The sequence below is a fragment of the Malurus melanocephalus genome, unplaced genomic scaffold (genome assembly GCF_030028575.1).
Source record: "Malurus melanocephalus ecotype Western Australia unplaced genomic scaffold, MMel_1.1 scaffold_40, whole genome shotgun sequence".
NCBI lineage: Eukaryota > Metazoa > Chordata > Aves > Passeriformes > Maluridae > Malurus > Malurus melanocephalus.
Genome location: NW_026623272.1, coordinates 1 through 10,172, shown reverse-complemented (window position 1 = coordinate 10,172; position 10,172 = coordinate 1). Strand labels below are relative to the sequence as shown.

The 10,172-nt window shown below is 63.7% G+C and overlaps 3 protein-coding genes across 4 annotated transcripts; 1 reads left to right on the top strand and 2 right to left on the bottom strand.

Annotated features, from left to right (window-relative positions):
• The first annotated feature begins 6 nt into the window (after positions 1-6).
• Positions 7-6,781, top strand: BCAR1 (BCAR1 scaffold protein, Cas family member). 2 transcript variants are annotated; one of them, XM_057364548.1, is made up of 7 exons: positions 7-51; positions 890-1,576; positions 2,777-2,938; positions 3,165-3,269; positions 3,686-4,834; positions 5,045-5,134; positions 5,468-6,781. In XM_057364548.1, exons 1-7 carry the CDS (start codon positions 40-42, stop codon positions 5,981-5,983), a joined length of 2,721 nt encoding a protein of 906 aa, XP_057220531.1. In that variant the 5' UTR covers positions 7-39; the 3' UTR covers positions 5,984-6,781. The 2 variants fall into 2 exon arrangements, with proteins under 2 accessions (XP_057220531.1, XP_057220529.1); XM_057364546.1 differs by lacking the exon at positions 7-51 and having other exon boundaries at positions 720-1,576.
• On the bottom strand, positions 4,158-8,154 carry LOC130572694 (probable D-lactate dehydrogenase, mitochondrial). The gene is made up of 4 exons (XM_057364549.1): positions 8,030-8,154; positions 7,802-7,914; positions 7,467-7,608; positions 4,158-7,383 (listed from the first exon to the last, which is right to left on the bottom strand). Exons 1-4 carry the CDS (start codon positions 8,090-8,092, stop codon positions 7,147-7,149), a joined length of 555 nt encoding a protein of 184 aa, XP_057220532.1. The 5' UTR covers positions 8,093-8,154; the 3' UTR covers positions 4,158-7,146.
• Positions 8,155-8,729: 575 nt separating this feature from the next.
• Positions 8,730-10,169, bottom strand: LOC130572747 (chymotrypsinogen 2-like; the record flags this gene model as incomplete). Its single annotated transcript, XM_057364646.1, has 5 exons — positions 8,730-8,915; positions 8,998-9,131; positions 9,522-9,702; positions 9,895-9,973; positions 10,087-10,169. Coding segments are annotated over 5 exons (639 nt in total), but the record flags the coding sequence as incomplete, so codon positions are not given.
• Between the last annotated feature and the right edge of the window lie 3 nt (positions 10,170-10,172).

Genomic DNA, 10,172 nt, shown 5'->3' with positions numbered 1-10,172 from the left:
CCGCCACCCCCGCCGCGGCCGGAGCGGCCCCGCGGGAAGATGAACTACCTGGTGAGCGGGGGCGCGGGGGAGGGCACGGGGGCGTGTGCGGAGACAGGCAGGGCGCGGGGGAACGGGTGCTGGGGGGCTCCTCTTCGAGGAGGAGKAGGACAAGGAGGAAGGCCGCAGCCCTCTCACCGCCCGACCCGGGCAGGGCCTCTCCCGTGCGGCCGATCCCACTGGCGTGACCTTGGCCGAACCTCCCCCGCACCGGGCGGCCAGGCCTTGCCTGCCCTCCCTTCCTCCCGGCGGGTCATGGCGCTGCGGGATCCTCGGGGGGCCCACCGGGGCCAGGGGCCTCCCCAGGCCGCCGCCCCCCTCCGCACCGGGCGGGGCGGCACCGGCGGTCGGGCAGGGCCGCGGGAGAGCCCGGGGTCCGGCCCCGCCGTCCCGGGCGGGCCGCGATCTGTCCCGCCGCCACAGCCCTGGGTAGCGCTGGCAGGTGCCGCCGTGACCCGGCTCCGGGACCCCGCGGGGTGGAAGGGGCCCGGTCCGGCGATGGTGTCGCGGGGATGGCCACGGCCACGGCTGACTCACCGCCCCGGCACTTCCTCCCAGTCGGTGGAGAGAAAGGGGCGGGAGAGGCAGAGGAGGCCCCCCGAAACCGGGGAGGCGGAAGGGCCCGGCCCCTTCCCAGCACCACCTCTGGGGAGGGTGGGTTTTGCTCCAGTGGGGAATCCCGCGGCGGCTGGAGCGGGGAGATCCAGCTGGCGGGAGCTGCTCGGCGAAGCCGCCGGCCCGCGGGGCTCCGTCCCGGTGCTGAGCTGCCTTCCCGCTGTCGCCCGCCGGGATGACGCCTCACCGGCCGCCGGAGTCCGGCTCACCGCCCCGGCGCGGGGCTCTCTTCCAGAACGTGCTGGCCAAGGCGCTCTACGACAACGTGGCCGAGTCCCCGGACGAGCTCTCCTTCCGCAAGGGCGACATCATGACGGTGCTGGAGCGCAACACGCAGGGGCTGGACGGCTGGTGGCTCTGTTCGCTCCATGGCCGGCAGGGCATCGTTCCCGGGAACCGCCTCAAGATCCTGGTGGGGATGTACGACAAGAAGCAGCAGCAGCAAGCACCTGGCCCGGCACAGGGGCAGGCACCTCCGCAACCATCGGTGCCCCAGCCGGCTCTGCCCTTCCACCATCAAGGGGGCTACACTCCGCTGTCGCCTGCCTCGCAGTACACACCCATGCACCCTTCTTATGGCCCCCAAGGGGACAACGTCTACCTGATGCCGGTCCCCAACAAGGGACAACAGGGTCTGTACCCAGGCTCGGCACCCACTGGACAGTTTCCTCCTGCCCCAGCTAAGCAACCTCCCACCTACCCGAAGCAGACGCCTTCCCACAGCTTTCCCAACTCCAGCCAGGAGATCTACCAGGTGCCCCCTTCCCTGGGCCAAGCAGCAGAGGCGTACCCTGGRGGCTCTGCCAGTCCCCCCCAAGATGTCTATCAGGTTCCTCCCTCAGCTGGTCAGGCTCAAGAAATCTACCAGGTGCCACCGTCATTGGACATGAGGAGCTGGGAGGGGCACAAGCCCCAGGGAAAGGTAGGACATGGAGACTGGAGTGGGGGGGTGTTGTGGGGTGCTCTGTGGGATCCATGGGTGTGAGTGGCTGGCAGGAATTGGACTTCTCAGCTTGCCACTCTTGGAGCAGGCAGCCCATGTGCCCATTGCTATGGGCATTCTTGCCGCACTGCTGGCAGGAGTGGGTGCACTGGGAGAGTCCTTGCAGTGGCTGTGGTGCCCCGGCTGGCATGGGCTACCTCTCTTGGGGCTGGCACAGCATTCAGCACTCTGGTCTCCATGGTCTGTTGTGTGGGCTGTGCCGGTGCCACCCAGGGCGTGGAAGCGTGTCTGCTATAGGCACAAGGTGTTGGTAACCCACGAGCTGCTTTGGGATGCCAAGTTCTGGCACTGTGGAAGTAGCTGTGGCACCGCCACAATGCTGTGAGGTTTCGTTCCTCCTGGGAGCGCGCACAGGAGCAGACAGGCAGTGCCAGCATTTCCCGACTGTGCCAGGCAGCYTGCCAGTACTTGCTGGATATACTGGTGAGGCAAGGGTGAGCCACCAGTCTGGCCCCAGCATGGAGCCTAACGGCTGCATCCCGGACACCAGCCACCTCCTAGCTCTGCCCCTTCCCTGGCACGTCATCCCCGGGAAGAGGAGTGAGATGCTTTCAGTATCGTGTTTTCTGGGCAGGCTACTCCAACTCATACCCCTGGGAAGCAGCCAGTGAGGGGAGGGAGCTGCCAAATCACAGCCAGGGCAAAAGGAACATCCTGAAAGAAAGAACCAGCCCAACACCTCAGCCCTTGGCACTGGTTGGGCAGGGTGCCATCACCCTCTGGGTTTGGTTATTTTCCGCTCTGGTGTCACCATGAAATGACCTATTTGGGCATGGAGCCATGGGCAGGGATCTCCAGGCGTTGGCAAATCCCTGCCCACGCCTGGGTGCCCGGATCGGCCGCTGCTTTCTGCACGCCACGGCCGTGCCGGCCGGGCTTTGTCTCTCGCTGAGACTCTATCGCCGCTATAAATAACCGGTGATATCATCCCGTCCCCGGCATCGCTGCACGCCCGGCCGGGGAGCGCCCTCCCGTGGCACCGGGCAGACCCTAATTCCAGGCAGTCCTGTACGGAATCCGGCAGCCGTGCTCTYTTGGGCCCCATTGCTGGGTTTTGGGGGGATGATGCAGGGTAAGAGATGCTCGGCAGTGCCCACATCATGTCTGTTCTGTTTCCAGGTGCTGGTGCCCACCCGTGTGGGGCAGGTGTATGTCTATGACTCTCCCAAGGCTGAGCAGGTTGAGTACGATTTCCCTCGCCACCTCGTCTCCACAGGCTCCCAGGAGATCTATGATGTGCCSCCTGTCCGAGGAGGGGTCCCRAGCCAGTTCAGCCAGGAGGTGAGGCTGCTTGGGGTCAGGGGGGAATCTCTGGTTCTGCCCTTCAGAATGGGAGATGATCTGTCACAGCCTGGGATCCAAACCAGACCAAATTGCACCCAAAAYTCTGTACTTTATGGACCTCGGTGCTGCATCTGAGCACCTCTATCCTTCCCAGCTGGTCCCTGGGAGGAGATGGTTGCACACACTATCTGTGACACATTGTCCCATTTCTCTCCCTCTCAAGGTCTATGACACCCCTCCAATGGCAGTGAAGGGTCCYAACGGGCAGGACCCAGGCCAGGAGATCTATGATGTGCCCCCCAGTGTGGAGAAGAACCTGCACCAAACTGTAAGTGCAGCTGGGAAGCTCCCAGCTTCTCTGTGTAAGAAAGACAAACAGATTTTTTTATGAAGAAAAATAATTTACTGGATCAGTCTCTGCAGAGACATWATGATGTCCCTGGCACTGGAGGCTTTCAAGATGCCAAGGAACAGCTTGTTGAATGTAACATCCCGGGGATGAGGTTGGACCGRATGATCTTTCGAAGTCCCTTCTGACCTTGGCTGCTCTAGGATTTTGTGATTCCTGTCCCAAAGGGCAGTGTARCTCCTGGGGTGCACAGCTTCATTCCAGTGCCCACCCAGCACTGTTTTGGATGGCCAGTGCTGCCACTTGTGTGTGCTGCAGCTTGGGGCAGCCGGCCTGTGCCTGTGCAGGCCAGCTCTCCCAGCAGTGCTGATGGTGCCACTGCTCTGTCCTTGCAGGTGTACGATGTCCCCCCCTCAGTCAGCAAGGACGTGCCGGATGGCCCAGCGCGGGAGGAGACCTACGACGTGCCTCCCGCCTTTGCCAAGCAGAAAACCTTCGACTCGTCCCGCCACCCCCTCATCCTGGCCCAGCAGGAGCCCTACTTGCCGGAGGATGTCTATGATGTGCCACCGGCAGCTGGGAAAGGTGCTCCTGAGCTGCCACTCTCCCATGAGATCTACGATGTGCCTCCCAGCCTCAAGAAGCTGGGGGGATCCACCTTCCCCTCCCAAGAGGTGTACGATGTGCCCCGGGACCTGCATGCCCCAGGCAAGGGCTCTGTGGACACTGAGGGCGAGTACATCTACGACGTCCCACCACAAGTGGACCGCGAGGCCAAGGGCGCTGATGCCAAGCGCCTCTCAGCCTCCAGCACAGGCAGCACCCGCAGCAACATCTCCACATCGTCGCTGGACGTGGTGCCTGTGAAGGAGCCGGCCAAAGGAGCCGGCAAGGAGTTCTCCCTGGACTTGGATGCCGCCATGGAGACACTGGCCAAGCTCCAGAGCGGTGTCAGCAGCGCTGTCTCCTACCTCATGTCCTTTATCAGCACCAACTGGCGCAGCCTCGAGCACATGGAGGCCAATGCTGCCAACATCCGTGGGGCAGCCGAGGGTGTCCGGACAGCCCTCCGGGACCTGCTGGAGTTTGCCCGGGGGGCAGTGGGCAATGCTGCTCAGGCCTCTGACCGCTCCCTCTACACCAAGCTCAGCAAGCAGCTACAGAAGATGGAGGAGGTGTACCAGGCCCTGGCACGGCACGGCCAAGCGCTGGACGCTTGCCACTGGGCCCCCAGTGCTCTGGCCAGCAGCAAGCCAGGCACGGATGACTTGGAGCACTTCATCATGCACTCACGTGGTGTTCCTGATGACACCAAGCAGTTGGCTTCCTTCCTGCATGGCAATGCCTCCCTCCTCTTCAAACGGACAAAGCCAGTGGGGGAGAGTGGTGGCCATGGGTCCACTCACCCCTCTGACAAAGCGAGCAGTATCCAGTCACGGCCCCTGCCCTCCCCTCCAAAGCTGCTGGCCCAGGAATCACCAGATGGGCCCTACGAAAACAGCGAGAGCGGCTGGATGGAGGATTACGACTATGTCCATCTCCAGGTGGGCATGGGTAGGGGGGCTGCTTCCCACAGGGAGCGTTTGTGATGGTGGCTCCCTGATGGGGCATTAGGCAGCTCTGCTTCTGCCACCTGTTTTCTGCTCTTRCTCTCCAGCTTGAGGGCTGTGGGGACCAGGCATGTCCCAGGGCAGGTGGGGGTTCTCTCTGATAAGGCTGATATTGCTGACCCCTTCCATGTCATGCCCCTGCAGGGCAAGGAGGAGTTTGAGAAGACCCAGAAGGAGCTGCTGGAAAAAGGCAACATCATCCGGCAGAGCAAGGACCAGCTGGAGCACCAGCAGGTAAGGGYACTGGGGCAGGCAGGTGGGTGCTGCTGGGCACAGTGCTCGGGGCAGGCAGGGCCCCAGGTCCTGCTTGCCTTGTAACCTCTGCTGCTGGCCTGATCACAGCCCTTTTCCCATGGTGCATTCTGCCTTGCCTTCCTGTGCTCTGCCAGTGGAGAGGGGCATAGGCACCTTGGCCCTGGAGAGAGGCCTGGCACAGCTGTCCTGGGGCAAGCGCTGTCTCTCTGTTCCCTGGGGCTGGTGGCCATGGCCACCTGTGCTGGTGGCTCCGTGGAGGGAATCAGGTGCTGGCCCAATGGCTGCCCTGCCTCACACCAGTCTCTCCCACAGCTGAAGCAATTTGAGCGGCTGGAGCAGGAGGTGACGCGCCCCATTGAYAACGACCTGTCCAACTGGAGCCCCCCCCAGCACTACAGCCCTGCACGGGGCGGTGGGACACTGTGTCCTGCTGACCGCCAGCTCCTCCTCTTCTACCTGGAGCAGTGTGAGGCCAACCTCACCACGCTCACCAATGCTGTCGACGCATTCTTCACCGCCGTCAGCACCAACCAGCCCCCCAAGATCTTCGTGGCCCACAGCAAGTTTGTCATCCTCAGYGCCCACAAGCTCGTGTTCATTGGGGACACGCTGTCCCGCCAGGCCAAGGCCCAGGACGTCCAGCACAAAGTGATGCACTACAGCAACCTCCTCTGCGAGATGCTCAAGGAGATCGTGATGACCACCAAGGCAGCTGCTCTCCACTATCCATCTCCTTCCGCCTCCAAGGACATGGTGGAGCGCGTCAAGGACCTCGCCAACAGCACACAGCAGTTCAGGATGGTGCTGGGCCAGCTGGCAGCCATGTGATGGCCTCAGGGCCACTGTCCCTTCTCTCTGGCCCCCACCCCTCCCCAGACACACATCCCCTTCTGTGCGAGTCCTCTCCACCTGGTGTAAGCAGACATGTACATAGAGACTCCCACGCACATTGGGGGATTGGGGCTCTGTGGGGACAGAGGTGAGGAGCTGCAACCATCATAGCCCTTCCTCTTCCTCTGGCCAGGGGCCAGGAATGGTTTCAGAGCTATGCCTGTAAACGAAGCAAAGCTGGGAGGTGGATCTATGCTCACTCCTTCCCCACTGTCCTCTCCATGCAAAACCSGCAGCCAGTCCTGGCCTGGAGGGCATGGGGCCATGTCCCTATTGAGACAAGGATGTGCCTGGTAATTTGAGGTGATGCTCAATTTGAGATGGTGCTCAATTTGAGGTGGCTGCTCTGCTCTCAGGGGAATTCTGTATTTCACTCTGGAGCATTCTACAGTGACCAGGAAAGTCTAATGGTGTGGAAGCCATCCCTTATAATGGTGCGACAGTGTGACAGAGATGGKTTGTACTGTCCCTTGTGTGCTGGAGGCTGGGGATAGGGGTCCCCAGGGGGTAAGGGGTGGTGGGGGGCTGCTGGGGCAGGAAGGGGCTAAGCTGTGCATTCTCATGTCTCGGGTTATGCTACAGTACCAGCTGTAACCGAAACGCAAACCAAAACTGGTGCCTTTTGAACACGGGGGCAGCTTCCGCTGGTTCCCGGAGCTACCAAGTGGCAGCCCCCTCCAAAACTTGGCCCCAAGTCCTCCAGCAGCATAAAGATTTGCCTAGAAACATCCCCCATCTCCTGGATATCTGCGTGTGCTTGCTGGAGTAGGGCGGATCGTGGGATAGCAGAAGATCCTGTTGTCCTAAAAGATTTCCTAACCTTTGGAGAGTGCTGGTGCAGAGGTTTAATGGGGGGTTGGGGGGAAGGGAGGGGTGGCAGTGCAGGGGACTGGGGTCACTCAGTCTCTGAACCAGCATCGAGTGGATGTTCCTCACAGTGCCTTGCCAGCATGGACCCTGTGGGCTTGGTGTGGCAGGGAATGGTACCCCCAACACCAACCATTCATGATTCTATCTGTACATCCCTTCCAGAATCTGAGGAGCCATGGCACACTCAGTCCTAGAGGCACCTCTGCGACTGCCCTGGGACCACAGCACACCTATGCACACCCATGATCAGAAGCTCCMAAAGTCACCCCCAGCATCTCCAGTGCTGCCACTCCCAGCCCCATGGCCCCCCTCATGCCCACGGTACCGACAGGGAACCAGAGCCCRGTGCCACGCAGGTGCTTGTTGAGGGCCTTGCGGGTGACACCAGGCTCCACTGTCACCGAGAAGTCCTCGAGGCTCAGCTCCGCGATAGCATCCATGCGGCTCAGGTCGAAGCAGACGCCGCCCTGGCACAGGGGCACCCAGGGCTGTGGGCACGGCCGGGCACYGAGAGCCCCTGAGGGCTCAGAGGGGCCGGGGSAGCCRATACCTGCACGGCGTTGACGCCTCCTTCGAGGCCGGTACCRGTGCCAAAGGGCACCATGGGCACGCGGCAGCGGTGACAGAGCGCTGCCAGCTCCTGCACCTGCCCCACKGCCTGGGGCCACACCACGACATCCGGGGGGGCACAGCTGGGGACAGACAGCACCACTGACCGACTGACAAMCCTCCCCAAGACYCGGTTGYTSCCCGCGGCCCTTCCCAAAGCCAGCACTCRTCRCATTCCCCTCCCCATGGCCCTCTGTCCTCCCAAACATTCCCCAGAGCCGTCCCCACCCAAAGGTGTGACCCTTGCCCAGGGCTCCCAGCTCCGGGGGCACTCACGGGTGCATGGACTCATCGTGGCCGTGCTGCTCCCGCACCGCTGTGGCCGTGGAGACATTGGGGGCCCCAACCACGCTCCTCAGGGTCTCCACGAAGTCGGGGGGCAGAGAGGGCTTTGGGGRYAACGAGGAGGRTTCCGTCAGGGATGCAGTGGGGAGGGTGTGATCGCGGCCGTGGGCCAAGGGCACGCGGGGAACAYGGGAACACCTCCGGGAGCCCCGACCCCACCTTGGAGCAGCAGCCGCGGCGCCCCAGGGCTGCYCCCAGCGCCAGCACCCTCCGCAGGGCCATGTCGCCACGGGACAAGAACGTCCGGGAACACGGGAACTGCACCGGGCCAGGACAYGGCCCTGCCCCGCAGCCTGTCTGTCCCTCCCCCWCACTGACCCCTTAAGGTGGCTCCAGCCACACCTGAGTGCGTCCCTGCCGGGGGCAGCCTGGTCCCACCGGMGCCTGTGCTCGTGTCCCCGCSCTGTCCYCTGCCTGAGCTCGCTCACTCCATGGCCCCTGCCCTCCCAGGAGTCCCCACGCTCGCTCGAGTGTCCCCGCAGCTGGTCAGGGCTCCGTGACCCCATGGCAGAYCCCACAGTCCCYACGCTCCTCCYCTCSCAGCCAGGAGTCACCATGTCCCTCTGTCCATCTGTCCCCATTCCCAGCAGATGTCCCCATGCTCCCCTGTCCCTCTGTTGCCATGCCCAGCCAGGTGTCCCCATTCAGGGCCAGCAGTTCCCATGTGCCCCTGTCCATCTGTCCCCATTCCCAGCCAGGTGTCCCGACGCTTCTCAGCCCTCGCAGACCGCTGTTGTCACGCCCAGAGAATGCCCCCAGCCCACCACGTGCCCCCATCCCCAGCCGCGTGTCTCCCGCCCGCCCCGTGCCCCCTCCCGTCCGTCCCGGCATGGTGACAAGGACACAGTGCTCAGGGAGGGGGTGGCAGCGTTTATTGCTGGCCTCAGTTGGCCTCCAGGATGGAGTCGATCCAGTCGCGGAGCTTGGTGACGCGGGCGTACACGCCGGGAGTGTTGGTGTCGCAGGTGCTGCTGCCCCAGGAGACGATGCCCACCAGGTTCCAGGCGCCGTCCTTCTGGCACACCAGCGGGCCCCCGGAGTCGCCCTGCGCAGGGCAGCGGGTGAGCGCCGGGACGGGCCCGGGGGCGCCGCGGGCAGCGCGGGCAGCGGGGGCCGGGGACACGTACCATGCAGGAGGAGGCTCCGTCGGCRCCGGCACACACCATCACCTCGCGGATGCGGAAGCCCCAGAACTCCTTGCACTGGGGGTTGGTGAGCAGGGGCAGAGCCACCTGCTGCAGCACCGCCGGGGTCTGCGAGGCTGCGGGGAGCGAGGCAGCGTCAGCGCCGGCASCGGCACCGGGAGCGGGGCGGGAACGGGGACAAGGACTGGGACGGGCACAGCGGGCGGAGGAGCTCGGCACCGGGATGAGGGGGAGATGGGGACACGATTGGGTCACAGTCGGGGATTGGTGATGGGCATGAGCAATGGGACMGGGATGAGGATGGCGATACGGGAATGGGATGGGGATTCAGATTCMGACTGGGATGSGTATCTGGATGGGAGKTTGGCACGAGCGTTATGATTCSGATGAGGACAGGGGCTGACAAGGKGGATGGGCAAGGGGACAGTGAAGACAGGGGGAAGAGRACAGGCMTTCGGATGAGGCAGGAGACAGGAATGGGGATGGGCACAAGAAAGGGCAGTTACCGCTGGAGTCAGTGAGCCCCCAGCCGGTGGTGACACAGGTCATTCCCCCGGGGAACTCATCAGTGGCCTTGGGCAGGCAGACGGGGGACACACGGTCCGAAAACTGCGCCGGAGTGGCCAGTTTGATCAGGGTGATGTCGTCGTGGATGGTCAGCATGTTGAACTTGGGGTTCTTGAAGACCTGGAGCGGGCAGCGCTGCTCTCAGCACCTGCACCCCCTGCCGGGGTGCCGGGCACTGGGCAATCCCCAGGGACCAGAAGGGATCCCAGGGACCAATGGGGACCCCGGGCACAGGGGACCCGAACATAARYCCCCAGGCCCCCTGTGGTGGCTGTGGGACCCCGCAGCACACGGACCCCGCCCCGACGGTACCTTCTCGATTTTCAGCTTCTGCTGCTCGGGGCCGGGTGCGCTCTGGTCGTAGGCGCCCACCACCACGGTGTCGGTTTTCCTGGACACAGGCAGGCGCTGAGCACGGGGCGCCGGCGCGGGGACAGGGGGTTCCCTGGGCACTCCGTGCCCGTGCCCAGCCCCGGGACGGCCGGCAGCAGAGCCGGTGCCTACCTGACGCCGCAGTGGGCAGCGGTGACCACCCAGGTCTCACTGATCAGGGAGCCGCCGCAGAAGTGGAAGCCGTTGTAGCGCTGGCG